We start from the raw sequence: 23,539 nt of genomic DNA, 5'->3' as shown, positions 1-23,539 counted from the left end.
ATGATTTCAAGTCAACAACATAACTTTGCAGCCTAAAGAAATAGAAAAAAGAACAAATTAAACCTAAAACTAGCAGAAGGAAGGAAATAATAAGATTATAGCTGAGATGAATATAATTGAGAACAGAAAAATAGAAAAAAATCAATAAAAGCAAATGTTGGTTCTTCAGAAAGATGAACAAAATGGACAAACCTTTAGCTATACTAAGAAAAAAAAAACTCAAAATACTAAAATCTGAAATGGATTTGGGACGTTACTGCCACTCTAATAAAAAGAAATAAAAAGGATTCTAAGAAAGTACTATGAACAATTGTACACCAACAAGTTGCATAACCTTGACAAAATGGACAAATTCCAAGAAATATAAAACCTACCAAAACTGAATCATGAAGAAATAGAAAATCTGAATATCCCCATAACTAGCAAGGAGAATGAATCAGTAATCTAAACCTCCTAACAAGCAAAGGCCCTGGACCTTTGCTGGTGAATTCTGCCAAACATTTGGACAGGAACTGATACCAATCCTTCTCAAACTCTTCAGAGAGTTAATGAGGAAGGAGCACTTCCTGGCTCATTTATGAGGCCAGCATTGCTGGTGCTAGGGCCAAAGAGGGACACTATAGGAAAAGAAAAATATAGACTAATATCCCTTATGACCACTGATGCAAAAATCTTCAACAAAATACTAGATGATTAAGGTGTTCATGAGAGGTACTGGTCTTTGTTTTTTTCATGTAGTGTCCTTGTTGGGTTTTGGTATCACGGTTGTTCTGGTCTTATGGGGAGAAATGGGAAATGTCCCTTCTTTTTCTGTTTTCTAAAGAATTTGTGTAGGATTTGTGTTATTTCTTCCTTAGATGATTGGAAGAATTCACCAGCAAAGCCATCTGGGCCTGAAGTTTTCTTTACAGGCGAGTTTTACTTTTCCTAGATGCTGTGTTTAGGCTTTGTATCAAGGCTTAGAGTAGTTACATTCATACACACAGAAATTAGAATGGTGGTTACCAGGAGCTGGTAGGAGGGGTAAGTGGGGAGTTTCTGTTTAATTGGTACAGAGTTTCAGTTTTGCAAAATGCAAAAAGTTCTGGAGATGGATGGTGGTGATGTTTGCACAATAATGTAAACATACTTAAGGCCACTGAACCAAATACTTAAAAATGGTTAAAATGCTAAATTTGAAGTTATGTGTATTTTACTGTAATTTGAAAAACCAGCATGTATATAATACACTGTTGAACCTATAAAGTAGAAAAATGTAATATATTTGTGCAAATATATGTGGAAATTAAACAATACACTCCTAAACAACCAACCTTACAGAAATAAAAAATATTAAAAAGAATTTCTATTAATAATTGTATGCCAGTGTGTGGGCCCTGAACCAAGATGGCAGAGTAGAAGGCCGTGCTCTCACTCCCTCTTGTGATAACACCAGAATCACAACTAGCTGCTGGACAATCATTGACAGGAAGACACTGGAACTCACCAAAAAAGATACCCCACACCAAAAGACAAAGGAGAAGCCAAAGTGAGATGGTAGGAGGGGCACAATCACAGTAAAATCAAATCCCATAACTGCTGGGTGGGTGACGCACAGACTGGAGAACACTTATACCACAGAAGTCCACCCACTCGACTGAAGGTTCTGAGCCCCATGTCAGGCTTCCCAACCTGGGGGTCCGGCAACAGGAGGAGGAATTCCTAGAGAATCAGACTTTGAAGCCTAGTGGGAATTGATTGCAGGACTTTGACAGGACTGGGGGCAACAGAGACTCCACTCTTGGAGGGCACACACAAAGTAGTGTGTGCATCGGGACCCAGGGGAAGGAGCAGTGACCCCGGGGGAGACTGAACCAGACCTACCTGCTAGTGTTGGAGAGTCTCCTGCAGAGGCGGGGGGTGGCTGTGGATCACCATGGGGACAAGGACACTGGCAGCAGAAGTTCTGGGAAGTACTCCTTGGCATGAGCCCTCCCAGAGTCTGCCATTAGCCCCACTAAAGAGCCCAGGTAGGCTCCAGTGTTGGGTTGCCTCAGGCCAAACAACCAACAGGGAGAGAACCCAGCCCCACCCATCAGCAGTAAAGTGGATAAAAGTTTTACTGAGCTCTGCCCACCAGAGCAACAGCCAGCTCTACCCACCACCGGTCCCTCCCATCAGGAAACTTGCAGAAGCCTCTTAGAAAGCCTCATCCACCAGAGGGCAGAGAGCAGAAGCAAGAAGAACTACAATCCTGCAGCCTGTGGAACAAAAACCACATTCACAGAAAGATAGACAAGATGAAAAGGCAGAGGGCTATGTACCAGATGAAGGAACAAGACAAAACCGCAGAAAAACAACTAAATGAAATAGAGATAGGCAACCTTCCAGAAAAAGAATTCAGAATAATGATAGTGAAGATGATCCAGGACCTCGGAAAAAGTATGGAGGCAAAGATCGAGAAGATGTAAGAAATGTTTAACAAAGACCTAGAAGAATTAAAGAACAAACAAACAGAGATGAACAACACAATATCTGAAATGAAAACTACACTAGAATGAATCAATAGCAGAATAACTGAGGCAGAAGAACGGATAAGTGACCTGGAAGACAGAATGATGGAATTCACTGCAGTGGAACAGAATAAAGAAAAAAGGATGAAAAGAAATGAAGACAGCCTAAGAGACCTCTGGGATAACATTAAATGCAACAACATTCACATTATAGGGGTCCCAGAAGGAGAAGAGAGAGAGAAAGAACCCGAGAAAATATTTGAAGAGATTATAGTCGAAAACTTCCCTAACATGGGAAAGGAAATAGCCACCCAAGTCCAGGAAGCGCAGAGAGTCCCATACAGGATAAACCCAAGGAGAAACATGCTGAGACACATAGTAATCAAATTGGCAAAAATTAAAGACAAAGAAAAATTATTGAAAGCAGCAAGGGAAAAACGACAAATAACAAACAAGGGAACTCCCATAAGGTTAACAGCTGATTTCTCAGCAAAAACTCTACAAGCCAGAAGGGAGTGGCATGATATACTTAAAGTGATGAAAGGGAAGAACCTACAACCAAGATTACTCTACCCGACAAGGATCTCATTCAGGTTCGATGGAGAAATCAAAAGCTTTACAGACAAGCAAAAGCTAAGAGAATTCAGCACCACCAAACCAGCTCTACAACAAATGCTAAAGGAACTTCTCTAAGTGGGAAACACAAGAGAAGAAAAGGACCTACAAAAACAAACCCAAAACAATTAAGAAAATGGTCATAGGAACATACATATCGATAATTACCTTAAACGTGAATGGATTAAATGCTCCAACCAAAAGACACAGGCTTGCTGAATGGATACAAAAACAAGACCCATATATATGCTGTCTCCAAGAGACCCACTTCACACCTAGGGACACATACAGACTGAAAGTGAGATGATGGAAAAAGATATTCCATGCAAATGGAAATCAAAAGAAAGCTGGAGTAGCAATACTCATATCAGACAAAATAGACTTTCAAATAAAGAATGCTACAAGAGACAAGGAAGGACACTACATAATGACCAAGGGATCAACCCAAGAAGAAGATATAACAATTATAAAAATATATGCACCCAACATAGGAGCACCTCAATACATAAAGCAACTGCTAACAGCTATAAAAGAGGAAATCAACAGTAACACAGTAACAGTGGGGGACTTTAACACCTCACTTACACCAATGGACAGATCATCCAAAATGAAAATAAATAAGGAAACAGAAGCTTTAAATGACACAATAGACCAGATAGATTTAATTGATATTTATAGGACATTCCATCCAAAAACAGCAGATTACACTTTCTTCTCAAGCGCGCATGGAACATTCTCCAGGATAGATCACATCTTGGGTCACAAATCAAGCCTCAGTAAATTTAAGAAAACTGAAATCATATCAAGCATCTTTTCTGACCACAACGCAATGAGATTAGAAATGAATTACAGGGAAAAAATCGTAAAAAACACAAACATGGAGGCTCAACAATACGTTACTAAATAACCAAGAGGTCACTGAAGAAATCAAAAAGGAAATCAAAAAATACCTAGAGACAAATGACAACGAAAACACAACAATCCAAAACCTATGGGATGTAGCAAAAGCAGTTCTAAGAGGGAAGTTTATAGCTATACAAGCCTACCTCAAGAAACAAGAAAAATCTCAAGTAAACAATCTAACATTACACCTAAAGGAACTAGAGAAAGAACAAACAAAACCCAAAGTTAGCAGAAGGAAAGAAATCATAAAGATCAGAGCAGAAATAAATGAAATAGAAACAAAGAAAACAATAGCAAAGATCAATAAAACTAAAAGCTGGTTCTTTGAGAAGATAAACAAAATTGATAAACCATTAGCCAGACTCATCAAGAAAAAGAGGGAGAGGACTCAAATCAATAAAATTAGAAATGAAAAAGGAGAAGTTACAACAGACACCACAGAAATACAAAGCATCCTAATAGACTACTACAAGCAACTCTATGCCAATAAAATGGACAACCTGGAAGAAATGGACAAATTCTTAGAAAGGTATAACCTTCCAAGACTGAACCAAGAAGAAATAGAAAATATGAACAGACCAATCACAAGTGATGAAATTGAAACTGTGATTAAAAATCTTCCAACAAACAAAAGTCCAGGACCAGATGGCTTCACAGGTGAATTCTACCAAACATTTAGAGAAGAGCTAACACCTATCCTTCTCAAACTCTTCCAAAAAATTGCAGAGGAAGAAACACTCCCAAATTCATTCTATGAGGCCACCATCACCCTGATACCAAAACCAGACAAAGATACTACAAAAAAAGAAAATTACAGACCAATATCACTGATGAATATAGATGCAAAAATCCTCAACAAAATACTAGCAAACAGAATCCAACAACACATTAAAAGGATCACACAACATGATCAAGTGGGATTTATCCCAGGGATGCAAGGATTCTTCAATATACACAAATCAATCAATGTGATACACCATATTAACAAATTGAAGAATAAAAACCATATGATCATCTCAATAGATGCAGAAAAAGCTTTTGACAAAATTCAACACCCATTTATGATAAAAACTCTCCAGAAAATGGGCATAGAGGGAACCTACCTCAACATAATAAAGGCCATATATGACAAACCCACAGCAAACATCATTCTCAATAGTGGAAAACTGAAAGCATTTCCTCTAAGATCAGGAACAAGAGAAGGATGTCCACTTTCACCGCTATTATTCAACACAGTTTTGGAAGTCCTAGTGTCAGCAATCAGAGAAGAAAAAGAAATAAAAGGAATACAAATTGGAAAAGAAGAAGTAAAACTGTTACTGTTTGCAGATGACATGATACTATACATAGAGAATCCTAAAGATGCCACCAGAAAACTACTAGAGCTAATCAATGAATTTGGTAAAGTTGCAGGATACAAAATTAATGCACAGAAATCTCTTGCATTCCTATACACTAATGATGAAAACTCTGAAAGAGAAATTAAGGAAACACTCCCATTTACCACTGCAACAAAAAGAATAAAATACCTAGGAATAAACCTACCTAGGGAGACAAAAGACCTGTATGCAGAAAACTATAAGACACTGTTGAAAGAAATTAAAGATGATACCAACAGATGGAGAGATATACCATGTTCTTGGATTGGAAGAATCAACATTGTGAAAATGACTATACTATCCAAAGCAATCTACAGATTCAATGCAATCCCTATCAAATTACCAATGGCATTTTTTACGGAACTAGAACAAAAAAATCTTAACATTTGTATGGAGACACAAAAGACCCCAAATAGCCAAAGCAGTCTTGAGGGAAAAAAACGGAGTTGGAAGAATCAGACTCCCTGACTTCAGACTATACTACAAAGCTACAGTAATCAAGACAATATGGTACTGGCACAAAAACAGAAATACAGATCAATGGAACAGGATAGAAAGCCCAGAGATAAACCCACACACCTATGGTCAACTAATCTATGACAAAGGAGGCAAGGATATACAATGGAGAAAAGACAGCCTCTTCAATAAGTGGTGCTGGGAAAACTGGACAGCTACATGTAAAAGAATGAAATTAGAATACTCCCTAACACCATACACAAAAATAACTTCAAAATGGATTAAAGACCTAAATGTAAGACCGGACACTATAAAACTCTTAGAGGAAAACATAGGAAGAACACTCTTTGACATAAATCACAGCAAGATCTTTTTTGATCCACCTCCTAGAGTAATGGAAATAAAAACAAAAATAAACAAATGGGACCTAATGATACTTCAAAGCTTTTGCACAGCAAAGGAAACCATAAACAAGACGAAAAGACAACCCTCAGAATGGGAGAAAATATTTGCAAACGAATCAACGGACAAAAGATTAATCTCCAAAGTATATAAACAGCTCATGCAGCTCAATATTAAAAAAACAAACAACCCAATCCAAAAATGGGCAGAAGACCTAAATAGACATTTCTCCAAAGAAGACGTACAGATGGCCAAGAAGCACATGAAAAGCTACTCAACACCACTAATTATTAGAGAAATGCAAATCAAAACTACAATGAGGTATCACCTCACCCCAGTTAGAATGGGCAACATCAGAAAATCTACAAACAACAAATGCTGGAGAGGGTGTGGAGAAAAGGGAAGCCTCTTGCACTGTTGGTGGGAATGTAAATTGATGCAGCCACTATGGAGAACAGTAGGGAGGTTCCTTAAAAAACTAAAAATAGAATTACCATATGATCCAGCAATCCCACTACTGGGCATATACCCAGAGGAAACCATAATTCAAAAAGACACATGCACCCCAATGTTCATTGCAGCACTATTTACAATAGCCAGGTCATGAAAGCAACCTAAATGCCCATCGACAGATGACTGGATAAAGAAGATGTGGTACATATATACAATGGAATATTACTCAGCCATAAAAAGGAACGAAATTGGGTCATTTGTTGAGACGTGGATGGATCTAGAGACTGTCATACAGAGTGAAGTAAGTCAGAAAGAGAAAAACAAATATCGTATATTAATGCATATATGTGGAACCTAGAAAAATGGTATAGATGAACCGGTTTGCAGGGCAGAAATTGAGACACAGATGTAGAGAACAAACGTATGGACACCAAGGGGGGAAAGCGGCAGGGGGGTGGGGGTGGTGGTGTGATGAATTGGGCGATTGGGATTAACATGTATACACTGATGTGTATAAAATTGATGACTAATAAGAACCTGCTGTATAAAAAATTAAATAAAATAAAATTCAAAAATTAAAAAAAAAATTGTATGCCAATTAGATAACTTAGTTGAAAAGGACAAATTCCTAGAAAGACACAAATTTTAGAAAGAGAAGAACAAATAATCTGAATATAGTAAGTAAAGACATGGAATTTATTATCAAAAAACTACCCACAAAGAAAAGCTCAGGTCCACCCAGATGCCTTCATTGGTGAATTCTAGCAAACATTTCAAGAAGAATTAATACCAGTTCTTCACTAATTCTTCCCAAAAAAGATGAGGGAAACTCACCAACTCATTCTGAGGCCAGTATTACCCTGATAACAAAACCAATAAAAATATCACAAGAAAAGAAAACTGAAGACCAATATCTCATGTGAACACAGACACAAAAACGCTCAACAAAATACTAGAAACATGACTCTAGCAACATATAAGAAGCAGTATACACGATGACCAAGTGGGATTTATCTCAGGAATACAAGGATGATTTAACATCCAAAAACCAATTAATGCAACACACCATATCAACAGAATAAAAAACAAAAGCCACATGATCATCTAAATAGAAAGCATTTGACAAACCCAACACCTTTTCATCATAAAAACACTTAGCAGGGCTTCCCTGTTGGCGCAGTGCTTAAGAATCCGCCTGTCAATGCAGGGGACACAGGTTCGAGCCCTGATCCAGGAAGATCCCATACGCCACGGAGCAACTAAGCCTGTGCACCACAACTACTGAGCCTGCGCTCTAGAGCCCGTAAGCCACAACAACTGAGCCCGTGTGCCACACCTACTGAAGCCCACACGCCTAGAGCCCATGCTCCACAATAAGAGAAGCCACCAGAATGAGAAGCCTGTGTACCCCAACGAAGAGTAGCCCCCGCTCTCCACAACTAGAGAAAGCCCGTGCGCAGCAATGAACACCCAACGCAGCCAAAAGTAAATAAATAAATTAACTAATTTTTTAAAAAGTGGAAACAACCTGTTTATCAGCTGGTGAATAGATAAACAAAATGTGGTATAGCCATACAATGGAATACTATTCAGCCATATAAAAGAATGAAGTACATGACGTGCCCTACAACATGGATGAATCTAAAAAACATACGCTAAATGAAAGATATCTGTCACAAAGGACCACATAGTTTTGTACAACTGTATTTAAATGAAATGTCCAGAATAGGCAGATATAGAGACAGAAATATTAGTAGTTGCTTAGGGGTGAAAGGCCTATAGGACAATGGGGAGGGACAGTGGGTACAGGGTTTCTTTTGGGGATAATTAAATGTTCTAACATTGATGTGGTGATGGTTGTACAACTCTGTGAACATATTAAAAACCACTGAATTGTATATTTTAAATGGGTAAAATGTATGGTATGTTAATTATATTTCAAAAGGCCATTAAAAAAATTCCATAGCATAAGCAGCTGACACAGCTAATGGAACACTCACCTCTCTCTCCAATTCATCCTCCTCTTCCAAAATATCATACACCTGCTCTAAAAGCTGAATCCCCAGGCCCCGAATTACATCAGCTCTCAAGACTTCAACTATTCTTCTGATTTTTTCAGAACCTGGCACGATAGCTAAAAAGCAATAACAACAACAGGGAAAAAGTAAACACTTTCACCACTGCAGCAAGAAGAACACAATTTTTTTTTTCTTTTTTTTCCTGGTAATCTTGTCATGTTAAGATTCTTTTCACTTTGACAAGAGTTTAGTTTAAGAGTTCATGTATTTTTAATGACTAAAATGTATATATGAACTTACGCTTCATGTCTCATCACCATCTCCTAAATCTAAAAACTACAAATTGTCTAATTTGAAGAAAGTCCACATGAAAAATTCCAAACATGTATTTATTTACATTTATTTTTAAAAATCAATTTTCATTCAACTTTTCAGGAATACAACTGTTACATAAAATAAGATATATTTTTTTATGGAGATATCCAAATGAAATAATTTAAAAAACCAAAAAAATTTGCAAGCATTAAGCTCCTTAGTTTGATACATTTCTCCAGTAAACATATGCTCTCCAGCTTGGTGTAAAACAATAAACTGACCACCTGAAGGTAGCTCTTTAAAATGGAGTTCCTCCGCCCCCTCTGCAACTTTCCCATGAAGTATCAGCGTGTCCCGATACTTCCGATGAAGTTTAAATTCTGACACTGGCTCTGGTACCGGGAGATCTTCATAGCTCTCTTTAGAGTCCAACTTCAGGGTCTGTGTCATCAATTGTACCAAGTCACTCATTTCATTTGTATGACCTTTCCTGAAAAAGAAAAAATTCTCTTGTTATTAATTGGCTTCATGAGAATTTTTCATTAGAAATTAGATACAAAACAACCTTTAGGAAGTTCTGCTTTCCAATGAGCAAGTACGCTCCTACAGACAGAACCCTTCCACAAATAAGTATAAACTCTGGACAAAATACAAAAATCAACTATGTGAAGGCAATGAAAAATGTACAAAATTTGCAAGCAGATTATGGAGGAGAGTCAACACCTTTAGTCTAAAGGCAAGCCATAGGCAGCTAAAGTACAACAGAAAACCCACAGTCTTTCTTGCCTGCAAAACCAAAGGACAGAGCTCGAGACCACCACTGCCACTAGAAAGTGAGAGAAGAATCTTGGAAAGGAGAGAATGAGAAAGACAAGGTTCCAGATTTTGTGTATAAATTCCACCCAACTATTTCTAAGTAATTTAACTATATCCAAGTACAAAGTTCAAGAATATTTAAAGAAATATAAAAATATCAGCACTTAATGGGATAAATTGACAATGTCTGGCATCACGTCAAAAATACCAGACATGCAAAGCAGGAAAATAGCACACAATTATGAGGAGAAAAAAATCAGTTAATAGAAATAGATCCAGAAGTGATACAAGTGACAGAATTAGTAAATAAGGACATTAAAATGGTTATTAAAAATATATTCCATATGACCAAGGTAGAGGAAACACCAACATGTTAAGGAGAGGCAATGAAGATATAAAAAGGACCCAAATTGAACTACAAATGATAAGTACAATGTGTTGAATATGTGGGATGGGATTAACAAATTAGATACTGCAGGAGAAAAGATTAGTGAACTCAAAGATACAGCAATAGAATCTACAAAAAATGGAACAGATGGGAATTCCCTGGCAGTGCTGTGGTTAGGACTCCACACTTTCACTGCCGAGGGCATGGGTTCAATCCCTGGTCGGGGAACTAAGATCCCACAAGCCACGCGGTGTGGCCAGAAAAAAAAAAAAGGAACAGAGAAAAAAAGACTAAAAAAAAAAAGAATACGATTAGTGACCTGTGGGATAACTTTAAGCAATCTAATATACATGTAATCAGAATCCTTAGGAGGGCAGGAGGGGGTCCAAAAACATACTTGAAGAAATAATGGCGAAACTGTTTCCACCAATGAAAACTATAAACCCACAGATCTAAGAAGACATTTTATAAGAATTCTGACTGAAAATCAGATGTGTTCATTAAAAGAGAATTTTAGCTCTTGCATATACCAAAAACCATTTACAACATTATCAATGACAGTTCTACAGGTCTGAATGCTACTATAAATGTACATTTAAAATTAATTCATAAACAAATGGGACCTAATCAAGCTTATAAGCTTTTGCACAGCAACGGAAACCATAAAACAAAAAATGAAAAGATAACCTACAGACTGGGAGAAAATATTTGCAAACAATGCAACTGACAAGGGATTAATTTCCAAAATATATAAACAGCTCATACAATTCAATAACAACAACAACAAAAAACAACCCAATCAAAAAATGGGCAGAAGACCTAAACAGACATTTCTCCAAAGAAGACATAAAGATGGCCAATAGGCACATGAAAAGATGCTCAACATCACTAATTATTAGAGAAATGCAAATCAAAACTACAATGAGGTACCACCTTACATGGGTCAGAATGGCCATCATTAAAAAGTCTACAAATAATAAATGCTGGAGAGGATGTGGAGAAAAGGGAACCCTCCTACACTGTTGGTGGGAATGTAAATTGGTGCAGCCATTATGGAAAACAGTATGGAGGTTCCTCAGAAAACTAAAAACAGAGTTGCCATGTGATCCAGCAATTCCACTCCTAGGCATATACCCAGACAAAACTATAATTCGAAAAGATACATGCACCCCTATGTTCATAGCAGCACTATCTACAATAACGAAGACATGGAAACAACCTAAATGTCCATTGACAGATGAATGGATAAAGATGTGAGATAGACAGATAGATAGATACACATACACACACATACATATATATACACATACATACAATGGACTATTACTCAGCCACTAAAAAGAATGAAATCATGCCATTCGCAGCAACATGGATGGACCTAGAGGTTATCATACTAAGCGAAGTAAGTCAGAAAGAGAAAGACAAATACCATATGATATCACTTATTTGTGAAATCTAAAGTATAACACAAACAAATATATCTGTGAAATAGAAACAGACTCAAAGACATGGGAACAGACTTGTGGTTTCCAAGGGGGCTGGGGGTGGGGGAGGGAAGTATTGGGAGTGTGGGATCAGCAGATGCAAACTATTATTTATAGGACGGATAAACAGCAAGGTCCTACTGTATAGCCCAGGGAACTCTATTCAATATCCTGTGATAAACCATAATGGAACAGAATATGAAAAAGAATATATGTATAACTGAGTCACTTTGCTGTACAGCAGAAATTAATACAACATTGTAAAGCAACTATACTTCAATAAAATTTTTTTAAAAGTAAAAAAATAAAATTAAATTAGGATAAAATTAATTCAAACAGAAATAGCTTATGAAAGGAGATAGAAAAATAAGAACTTACCCTTCCTTTGAATTCCCATTTGATTTATCAGTTGAACTTGTAGAAGAACTTAACTCATCCTCAGAGAGACAATGGGTGAGTTTCCTTTCCTATTAATGTTTGGAAAAATAAAATTCCACATGACAACACAACCAGAATGTAATACATGAAACAGTCTTAGATGCAATGCCTAGACACAATGTGCACCTAGGTCCAATTTAACAGGAGAACTATGGATATAAAAATTGAAGTTACTTTACCAAATAATGTCCCAGTTCACCCATGAAGTTCATAAATGAAGCCTGAGGAACATCAAAGTGAAGTTTTATAAGGTCCTGGAAAGTCTCAGCTATGAAGAAATTTCCTTTCCAGAGGAGAGCAGACAAACAGTTCTGGTGTTTGAACTTCTAAGCAGAGGGCTGGTACCATAAGGAATGTTGGCACTTTAAACTAGACAGAATGCCACCTAAATAAAAAGTAACCTCAGTTTGCTCACCCATGATACTCATTGTTAAATGCTTTAAAGGATTACCTGATATAATTACACACAAATGTTACAACTTTGGAAAATAAAGAGGATCATCTTAATTAGTGAAACAACTAAATCACACACTATTGTTAAAGGAAAAATATCTTCATTACTTTCAAGGGCAGGAAGTTTCTTTTTTAAAAAAAGTAATTATATGCTCCTAGAAATGATGTCAAAAACTGGAATACAGAAAACTGAATAATTATTCCCAGGGTATTATTATACAAAAAAGTGAACGTGGTTAAAACCTTGCAATTATCTATTTAGCCACCAAATGGTGCCCCTACATTATCCCTGGGTCGAAAGGTAAGGTACTTTGACACAAACACTAAAATCTGGCCAGGTCGTTTGGTATATTATTAACACAACAGACTAAGCAAAGTGTTGCCTAGTGGAAGCCTTTTGGAAGTCTTGTTTAAAAGACTTCCTAAGAAAGATATTAACTAGGCTGCCAGTTGTTTACAAGAGTGCCTGAAAAGTCCATTCCCTTAATGAAGAAAACAAAATCCTTTTAATTATTATTGACCAGTTCTTTTTCTTATCAGAGGAAGTGTGAAAAGTGTAACTTAAGTCAGTGCTGTCCCAGGAATAAATAGAGCTGGCATTTACGAGGTTTACCATTACTAGGCTTGCCAGATGTAGACATGTCTACCTTTTACCTTAGGACTATGTAATGTACCTGAGCAACGCTGTAGTCAGAAGACAACCATTGAGCAGGGGTAGGGTGGCCTTCCTCTTGTGGTTTCCCTGGCCCCGCTGGACTCCTCACTGAAGGGCCTGAAAAAGTGACAACCCCCAGCAGTTGTTTATGGTGGGCTGGCCTCAATAGAAGAGGGCTTTGCACTGTTTATGGAAGATACCCCAGCAAGGGCCAGCCTAGAAGGAACTCAGACAGCATATTCATCATCACTCTGGTGTCTGACACCTCAGTTCAAATCTCAGGTCTAGGTCTACCAGCCCTGTGACCTTGGGCAAGTTACTTAACCCCTCTGACCCTCAGTCTCCTCCGCTGCAAAATATGAAATGAGATAATGCCCTTAAAATACTTAGCATAATGTTTGAGACATTGTCAGCATTCAATAAATGGAAACTGCTAGAATATGTTGTCTTTAGATAATAGTAATAGGAATGATCACAGCCCTCAGCCCAGGGCAGTACCATCTCCTGGCTTCCTCTCTCTGTTCCTGAGAAGAGAGCACTTCTCTGACCAACAGACTCTGAACACGGAAACAAACTAAACACTCGCCTGACTGCTTTCCTGTCTGAAATCTCCCAGGAGTTACTGTCACTCAAAGCTCTCTTGCTCTCTTTTTAGAGTCCTCTTTCTCTAATAACACAAGTTCCAGATCCAATACTATGCCAATTTTTTAAAAGGCTTGACTAGGAAATTTCAAAAATTCTTCTAAATTGGTTTCCCAAATGGATTACTGATGCTGGAAATTCTTAACACCTCACAATCAGTACCAATGCTATGTCCATGAGCCATACCAATAACCTCCAATAGATGAAGGAAAGAGAACAACTTTACCTGAGGGGGAGATCTCTTCCTGTGACTGCTTTAGTCGCCTCCTCTCTCTTGCTGATAATGGTCGGTCCTTTTAAAGAAAGTCAGTTACTTCCATTCCTATTCACTGTTCTTATAATACCTACAATGCATGACATATCATCCAGCACTACAGGAAAGGCCCTGCACAGGTCTTTAAAGGAGTGTCCACTTGAAACCAGTTCACATCAGGCTTACAACTCCTAGCTAGGATGATCACAGCCCTCATTTCTAGGAAGAGCTCATCTTTGGAAGGGCAAATAGGGAATTCTGCATTTCCTACATTCAGAATCCACTTGGTCTCCTTAATTAACTGGAAGTGACCAGCCCTGAAACGATAGAATCTGTCCGTTTCAATCAAAGCTTCTGTTGAGAATCACAAATTTGCGCTTTCCAGTGTCTGGCAAAAAGCAGGGCTAAGATGTTTTAATACAAAACTTCACAATATATGCAGGATTTACAACCAAAAGGCTTTATAATAAAGCTTAAAAAAATCCAACATAGACTCCTACAAACCTTTGATGATGATATCTCTCTGTTCCTCGAACTGCTCACAGACCCAGCGACCACTCTACTTTGGTTTTCAGCATCTTTTTGTGTTGATGTGACATCCACTTTTCCAACAGTAGAAAGAGAAGGCAAAAGACGAGGAGGAGTCTCTTGGAACTTCCATAATTAACAAAGAGGAGGAGGTTATCAGTGTCATATACATCTACCTCCAAAGGTCCCCCATCGGTAAATCTATGTATTTGTCAGTGATTCCCTCTCAAAAACTTTAAAACATTGCATTTGGTGGGGGTGGGGGGGGCGGTGGCGGAAGGGAAGAAACTCTGCCAAAAGTGAATGACCATCTAAGAAGCTTATAGAGAGGGTGCCTGTGAAAGTTACTTCCAGAAATGAGGGGTTGCCACGATCTTATGCAGAAGCTGAGGGAGAAACTGTTCATTAATATGACATAAGAGGAATCAGAGATTTACCTTTGTTGGCCTGTTCCTTTAACTCTCAAAATGAGCTGTCCATCCTTGCTGGAGAAGATAAAATCCTTACTCTGCTTCCAACTCACTGACATTTGATAACCGATATTTAGCATTTCTACCCTTCTTTATATGTTCCTTGCATTATGTATGTGCCTTTTTAGCACGTCATTCTAAATAGAAATGAAGCTTCCTAAAGTCTGTTTCCCAAGCAGCAGCACAATGACTTATTCCAAAGAGATCTCTGCTGACCTGTCTCTTTTCCCCACTATGCTCAGTATGCTCAGTATGTTCTCTTTTCTTCTGCCGCTGCTGTTGAGACAGGAAAGGTTCAGACCCAGAGCTGTGTGGCTGTAAAGCTGGGTGGATTCTGTCCTGTTCACTTTAAAAAAAAAAAAAAACCACTTACTATAAACCTACAGTAATTGTGTTACTGACAAACGGATAGAAAAATCAGTGGTACAGAATTGAGAGTATAAAAATAAATCATCATATTTAGGGTCTACTGATTTTCAATGAGGGTCCCAAGAAAATTCAATGGGAAAAGAATAATCTTTTAACAAATGGTACTGGGACAAGTGGACATCTACATACAAAAGAATGAAGTAGAACCCTTTCTACACATCACACACAAAAATTAACTCAAAATAGATCTCAGATCTAAACGTAAGAGTTAAAATTATGAACTCTTAGAAGAAATTATGGGAGAAATCTTCATGACACTAAAAGCAGAAGCAACAAAATAACAAATAGACAAAACTAGATTTCATCAAATTTTAAAACTTTTATGCTCTAAAGGACCACCATCAAGAAAGTGAAGATGGGGGACTTCCCTGGGGGTCCAGTGGTAAAGAATCCGCCTTCCAATGCAGGGGATGCAGGTTCGATCCCTGGTTGGGGAACTAAGATCCCACATGCTGTGGGGCAACTACGCCTGCGCGCCACAACTACTGAGCTCACGCGCCTCAACGAGAGAGCCCACATGCTGCAAACTACAGAGCCCACGCATTCTGGAGCCTACACGCCCTGGAGCCCATGCGCCACAACTAGAGAGAAGACCACGCGCCACAACGAAAGATGCCGCACGCCTCAACGAAGGCCCCGCGTGCTGTAACTAAGACCCAACGCAGCCAAAAAAGTAATAAAGAAAAAATAAATAAATAATAAAAAAAAGAAAGTGAAGATGGGACTTCCCTGGTGGTCCAGTGGTTAAGACTCCACACTTCCAATGCAGGGGGCACAGGTTCAATCCCTGGTCAGGGAACTAAGATCCCACATGCTGCATGGCACAGTCAAAATAAAATAAAATAAAATACACTTTAAAAAGAACGTGAAGACAATCCACAGAATGGGAGACAATATTTTTGAATCTTATATCTGATAAGGGACTGACATTTGTAATTGATAAAGAACTCCTACTACTCAACAATAAAAAGATAAATAAACCAATTTAAAATGGGCAAAGAATTTGAATAGATATTTCTCCAAAGTAGGTATAAAAATGGCCAATAAGCACATGAAAAGATGCTCAACAACATTAGTCATTAGGGAGGTGCAAATCAAAACCACAATAAGATACCACTTCTAGGATGGCTAGAATCAAAAACAAAACAAAACAAAACAAAAAACACAGAAAATAAGCGTTGGTGAGGATGTGGAGAAATTACAACTCTCATACATTGCTGATGGGAAGTAAAATGATATAGTTGCTTTGGAAAACAGTTGTGCAGTTCCTCAAAAAGTTAAACATAGAGTCACCATATGATACAGCAATTCCACTCCTAGGTATATACCCAAGAGAATTGAAAACATGTGTCCATACAAAAACTTGTACATGAATGTTCAAAGCAACTTTACCCACAGTGAAAAGTGAAAACAACCCAAATGTTCATCAACTGATGAATAGATAAATAAAATATGAAATATACATACAGTAGAATTTATTTGGCAATAAAAAGAAATGAAATACTGGTACAGGCTACAACATGGATATAACCTTGAAAGCATTATGCTAAATAAAAGAAGCCAGATACAAAAGGCCATATATGTATGATTCCATTTATATGAAATATTGAGAATAGGCAAATTCATACAGACAATGGTTGCCAAGGGCTAGAGACAAGGAGGAATGGAGGGTGACTAGTATTGAGTATGGGGTTTCTTTTTGAGGTGATGGAAATGTTCTGGAAACAGATAATGGCAGTGAATGTACAACTTTATAAATATACTAAAAACCACTGAATTGGCACTTTAAAATTTTTTTAAATAATTACGGAAAAAAATAAAAGAAGCAAACTTGAATATAATTTGACAGTCAAGCAGAACAAGCAGGACACACATTATTTTATCTATAAAGTACTAACGATTCCAGTGTCCAGAGAAAGCTTAGGACTAAATTTTGGTTTCAATTCAATGAGTTCAAATGAAAGGAGCATCATACTTGTACTTTTCTATAAAAACAAAACCTTATTAAAAACATTTGAGGGACTTCCCTGGTGGCACAGTGATTAAGAATCCGCCTGCCAATGCAGGGGACACAGGTTCGAGCCCTGGTCTGGGAAGATCCCACACGCCGTGGAGCAACTAAGCCCATGCGCCACAACTACTGAGCCTGCGCTCTAGAGCCCGCGAGCCACAACTACTGAGCCCACGTACCACAACTAGTGAAACCTGCGTGCCTAGAGCCCATGCTCTGCAACAAGAGAAGCCACCACAATGAGAAGCCCGTGCACCGCAACGAAGAGTAGCCCCTGCTCACCGCAACTAGAGAAAGCCCACACACAGCAACAAAGACCCAAACAGCCATAAATAAAATAAATAAATAAAAACATTTGATTATAGACGCATAAAATAGTTATATATATTTATATAAAAGTGTTAAATATGAAAATGTATGTAATATATAAAGTTTAAATATATATAGATTATAAAAATATAGTCAATATATACATTAAATATATTCTTTAAATATTTTACAAATAAAAATGTAAAGTTAATCAAATGTTCTGGCTTTCTTTCTAATCCTTAGCTATTACCATGCTTCATCTAATTTAGGCTTCTTTCCATGTTCAAGTAGAAGATACCCTTTAAATTTACTCAGAATAGTCTCTCAGTATCAAAATCCTTTTGTTCCGTTCCTTTTCTTCCTTTCTTCCTTCTCCTTTGGTTCCAACACATAAAATATGTTTTTTTAATTCCTTAACTTAAAAAATCAGACAATCCACTAACTTTAAAAGCAAGAAGGAAAAAAAAAAAAAAAAAAAGCAAGAAGGAATGTGATATTACCTAATTTTTGGAACTGCCCATCCACTTGGAGGACTTACAAAAGAATGACATAGAAATAGGAAAAAACACACTAATGGCAAATGGCAAGTACCCTACACCAGGGCACAGAAGGGATCTAAGAATTCCTTGGGTCCTATCCTTTGGTTCTGTCATGTTTAAACTGTTATATGGGAACAACTGATTTTCCTAAAACCACAACTAAAAGCACAAAGAACACAACCCACACCTTTGTAACCACACTTTCCAGTCTTCTTTCTGAAACCAATACCTTGTGCATGTCACTCACCTGGTCCTTTGATAAATTTTGGTCTTTGTTTAGGGGCTGCAGAGGCTTCACTGGGTCATTCCTTTCTCCAGTGACATAGTCAATGGACCATGTGGGAATTCGGTTTCCAGGTTGAGCACTGGATTTAGTGTTATCCTGCAGCCTCTCTTTCACTTGAGAAATAATGCATTTACCTTCTAGCTCATTAGAGGCATCTAAATGTCTTCGTTGATTCTCTTGAACTAAGCTGTTGTTCACTGAGTTCCTCCTTTCTGCAGGTAAGATGTCAATATTCACCCTACTGATCGTGGCTAGCGATTCTGCGGTATTGCTTACGTCTGGTTTGTAGGTGTGGCCTTTCAGACTTGCGGGTGTCTTCAAGGGGCCAATGACTATGGGTTTCTCCTGGGACAAATATTTGTCTTCACCCTGAATGAAAACATGCTTCCAAGTTATTATAGCACTCCTCACACCATATTAAAAAATTAACTCAAAATGGAATAGCAGGTTCCTCAGAAAGTTAAACATGGAATAATCATAAGACCCAACAATCCCACTCCCAGGTATTTGTCCCAAGAACTAAAAGTAGGGACTCAGATATTTGTACACTAATGTTTATAGCAGCATTATTCACAACGGCCAGAAGATGGAAACAACCCAAATGTCCATCAGCAGATGAATGGATAAACAAAATGTGGTATATACATACAGCGGAATATTAGAGAATAGAGAAAGTAGATCAGAGGCTACCAGGGTCTGGGAGTAGGGGCAATGGGGAGTTAGACCTTAATGGGTACAGAGTTTCTGTTTGGAATGATGAAAAGGTTTTGGAAGATATGGTGATGGCTGCACAGCATTGTGAATGTAATTAAGACCACTGAATTGTATGCTTAAAAATGGTACAAAATGAAAATAATTAATTAATTACTTAATTTAAAAATGGTACAAAATGGCAAATTTTATATTACTTATATTTTACCATAATAAAAACATTTTTAATGGATCAATAACCTAAATATAAGAGCTAAAACCATAAAAATCCTAGGAGAAAACATAGGCGTACATCTTCATGACCTTGGATTTAGCAAGGGATTCTTAGATATGAGCATGGGCAACAAAAGTAAAAAACAAATAAATTAGACTTCATCAAAATTAAAAACATTTGTGCATAAAAGGACGTTATCAAGAAAGTGAAAGGACAACCTACAGAACGGGAGGAAATATTTGTAAATCATATATCTGATGAGGGTCTAGTATCTATAATATAGAAAGAACTCTTAGAACTCAATAATAAAAAACAAAAAACCCAATTAAAAAATGGGCAACGGACTTAATAGATATTTCTCCAAAGAAGGCATTCAAATGGCCAACAAGTTCTATGTCATTAGTCAAATGCAAATCAGAACTACAATAACATACCACTTCACATCCACTAGGATGGCTAGAATCAGAAAAACAGAAAATAACAAGAGTTGGTGAAGTTGTAGAGAAACTGGAATTCTCAGGGATTGCTGATAAAAGCATGAAATGGTGCAACCACAAAGGAAAAACAATGTGGTCATTCCTCAAAAAGTTAAACATAGAATTACCATATGACCCAGCAATTACTCTCCTAGATATTATACCCAAGAGAATTGAAAACAGATACTCAAACATTGTACATAAATGTTCATAGCAAAAGCTAAAAGGTGAAAACAACCCAATATCTACCAATGAATGAATGGATAAACAAACTGTGGCATATACATACAATGGGGTATTATTTAGACATAAAAATAAATGAAGTATTGATATATGCTACCTGGATGAACCTCAAAAACATGCTAAGTGAAAGAAGCCAGACACAAAAGGTTACATATTGTATGATTCCATTTATATCAAATATTCAGAATAGGCAAACCCATACAAACAGAGAACACTGGTGTTTTACAGGGGCTGGATGGAGGAGGAGTGACGACCTAATGGGTATGAGGTTTCCTTTTGGGGTGATGAAAATGTTTTGGAACGAGATAGAGGTGATGGTCGCACAATACTGTGAATATACTAAATGCAATTAATTGTTCACTTTAAAATGGTTAACTTTATGTTATATAAATTTCACCTCAATTAAAAAAACTTCTTAAAGTTATTACAGCACTGACTTCATGAACATTTTAATAGGCACTTTGAATACTTCACCAGTATTCCTTCTTTACAATACAAAATTACTTATACAACAGAAATCTAATGAAGCTTAGTCATTTCACATAGAATAACTAGCTTAGGTAACCTATCATTTTAATACAGTTTCTAGAACACATATCCTTTAGAATGAGACATACCATTACATATGTCTTGGAGCCCTCAGAAGAGTGTGGTTGAGGGGGAACGGCTTCATGACTTAATTCAGCCTTTCCAGAAACCACTGTAGCCACAGGCTTGGATTTAGAGTCACCATTTTTAATATTATTTTTGGAGGTTTTTCTTTATGAGGAAGAAAAGAAGAAAAAGTTATTATCAGTACAGTGAAGGTTAAAGGTTTCCATATATATGAGGAAATGTGCATATATGTTACACTCCCTCTTAGAACGGCTCGTTTTCTTTCTTTCTGTCTTTTATTTTCTTATTTTTTTTCTTTTTTGGCTGTGCCATGTGGCTTGTGGGATCTTAGTTCCCTGACCAGGGATTGAACCCGGGCCCCCTGCAGTGGAAGTGTGGAGTCCTAACGACCGGACTGCCAGGGAATTCCCATAGAACTGCTCCTTTTATAGAGAACAGTCTTCTAAAAACCAGTGGGCGTTCTACAAAACACTTGACCAGTAATCTCCAAAAACAATCAAGGTCATGAAAAACAAAGAAAGTGAGAAACTGTCAGAGACCCAAGTTGACTAAGGAGAAATGAGGAGTAATATGGTATGCTGGACTGGATCCTGAAGCAGAAAAAGGACACTAGTAGAAAAACTGGTGTAAGCCAAGTGAAGTCTGGATTTAGTCAACATAAGATACTGATGTTGTTTTCTTAGTTCTGACAAATGTACCATGGTAACATGAGATGCTGATAGGAGAAACTGGGTGAGGGTTATACAGAAACTCTCTGTTCTATCTCTGCAACTTTTCTGTAAATACAATATTATTCTAAAATTTAAAACCTATGAAAACTTGCCTCACAATTAGAAGCACCAGGATAATTTTCATCTTCAAGTTTCACATTTGTAATAATACCACAACTGCTTTGCCAAGTTTGAAAGTAAAAATGATTGGTATACTCAGCCTTGACTTGCAGAATAAATGTATACAGGAATAATATCCCCAACTGTTTAAGTGTGACATTTTCCAATGGAGCTAAACCTCTGGAGAATTTAAGGGGAGCATGAAGACCAGAGCTGCAGAAGGCCAAAGGTCTGTTGGTAGGAAATTATAGGCAATGTAAACAAAAATATGATCCTTCTTTATCCCCCAGGGCCTCTCTAGCATTGCCTCCCAAATTTAACACGTCAAAAGACAGGGACTGTGAAGGTCTTGTCCAGCTCTAAGTCTCAGATCCTAGAACAGCTATTTAGCGAAGGTAGGACCTGAAAGTCAAAGAAGGAATTCTATCCCCTTGAGAAGTTATATGAGTAAAGAGGGAACCTTATAAAAGCCCTCTGAGATTTGAGTATTATTTTTTAAATGTGACTATTATCTTACATAGTACACAATGTAATGATAGGCTTCTTAGATGATCTTTCATTTTAATATGATTTCTAAAACATACATCCTTTTAAAAGAATCGTACTCAATATGTCTTGGAACTCTCAGAGAAATGTGAAAGTGATTCCTCCAATGGTTCTCTAGATTTCTGATTTTAGCAATTAAGCAAATCTCAACACTTGTTCTAATCATGCAATTCTACTTCATGTTTTTAAAAAACTCACCATAAATTCTCACACATGAAAATTATAAAAGCCACCCTCTTTTATTCCATCTATTTAGCTGACCTATTTGCAAGGGAAATGTCTTACGCCTTCGTGGCCTCCAAAAACAAGGATATTTGGCGCTTTATGTAAGGCTGCCTTAGGATGCTCCTCACAGAAGGTCTTTCTTCAGGCCTTTTGCTCAGCATGGTTCTTATTATTTCTGCCAGCTCTGGGCTGTAATCTTTCGGCATTGGTGGCAGCTACAAAGAGAAATAATACCATAAGTATGACTAACAGTCTTGTGAAGAAAGTAAAAGAAGGTAGAGGTTTCCCAAGATATATTTTTTAAATCATTATCCACAGCAGAAAATAACCAGCATATTAGTCTACAGGAAGCGTATCTGGCATCCTGGTTATAATAGCAAGTTGTAAAATTATAAAATATATCCTTTAAACCAGCAGTCCCATTTGAGGACCCTCTCCTTCATAAATAAGAGCATGATTTATGTACCAGGATATTCACTGCAGTATTGTTCTCGTCATAGTGAACAAATGGAAACAATGTAAATGGCCATTCATAGGGTACTTGTGGAATAGAGTATGGTATACCCTTCTAATAAAATACCAGGCAGCCTTTAAAAAAATACAAGACTTACAGGTACTGACCTGGAAAGATGTCCCTCATTTATTAACTCAAAAAAGCAGGTTGTATACCAGTGTGTATAGCCTGATTCCATTTCAGTTACTTTTTTAACATACACATCCAGAGTTATAAAGACAGGGAAAAGCCAGGAAGGTTATGCACCAAACCATTACCAATGGTTATCTCCAAGGGATGGAAATGGATGGAAACAGGGGAATTTCACCCCTTTCTTTTTTGATTCTTTAAGAAGTGGAATTATGAGCAAATTTTACTTTTTCTGTGTTTTTTGATATTTTTTCAAATTAAAAAAATAAATGAGTCTTGGGATAATGTTAAAATCAGTAGGT

At 37.3% G+C, this 23,539-nt stretch overlaps 1 protein-coding gene across 7 annotated transcripts in view; it reads right to left on the bottom strand.

Moving 5' to 3' along the window:
* NEK4 (NIMA related kinase 4) overlaps positions 1–23,539 on the bottom strand; it is a 53,240-nt gene that overhangs the window by 9,386 nt on the left and 20,315 nt on the right. For 4 of the 7 annotated variants that reach the window (XM_082348194.1, XM_082348192.1, XM_082348191.1 and 1 more), the window contains 9 exons: positions 22,655–22,809; positions 20,996–21,137; positions 18,696–19,103; positions 14,667–14,816; positions 14,136–14,202; positions 13,287–13,384; positions 12,100–12,188; positions 9,318–9,523; positions 8,701–8,834 (listed from right to left, as the gene is read on the bottom strand). In XM_082348194.1, the coding sequence (XP_082204320.1) occupies positions 8,701–8,834; positions 9,318–9,523; positions 12,100–12,188; positions 13,287–13,384; positions 14,136–14,202; positions 14,667–14,816; positions 18,696–19,103; positions 20,996–21,137; positions 22,655–22,809 (1,449 nt within the window). Of the gene's footprint in view, positions 1–8,700; positions 8,835–9,317; positions 9,524–12,099; positions 12,189–13,286; positions 13,385–14,135; positions 14,203–14,666; positions 14,817–15,355; positions 15,500–18,635; positions 19,104–20,995; positions 21,138–22,654; positions 22,810–23,539 lie in introns of all 7 variants that reach the window. The other 3 variants (XM_082348196.1, XM_082348197.1, XM_082348193.1) reach the window with 3 other exon arrangements.

This window comes from Balaenoptera borealis, assembly GCF_965194805.1.
Source record: "Balaenoptera borealis genome assembly, chromosome: 12".
Lineage (NCBI taxonomy): Eukaryota > Metazoa > Chordata > Mammalia > Artiodactyla > Balaenopteridae > Balaenoptera > Balaenoptera borealis.
The sequence above is the reverse complement of the archived record's forward strand: the minus strand, read 5'-3'. Positions and strand labels throughout refer to the sequence as shown.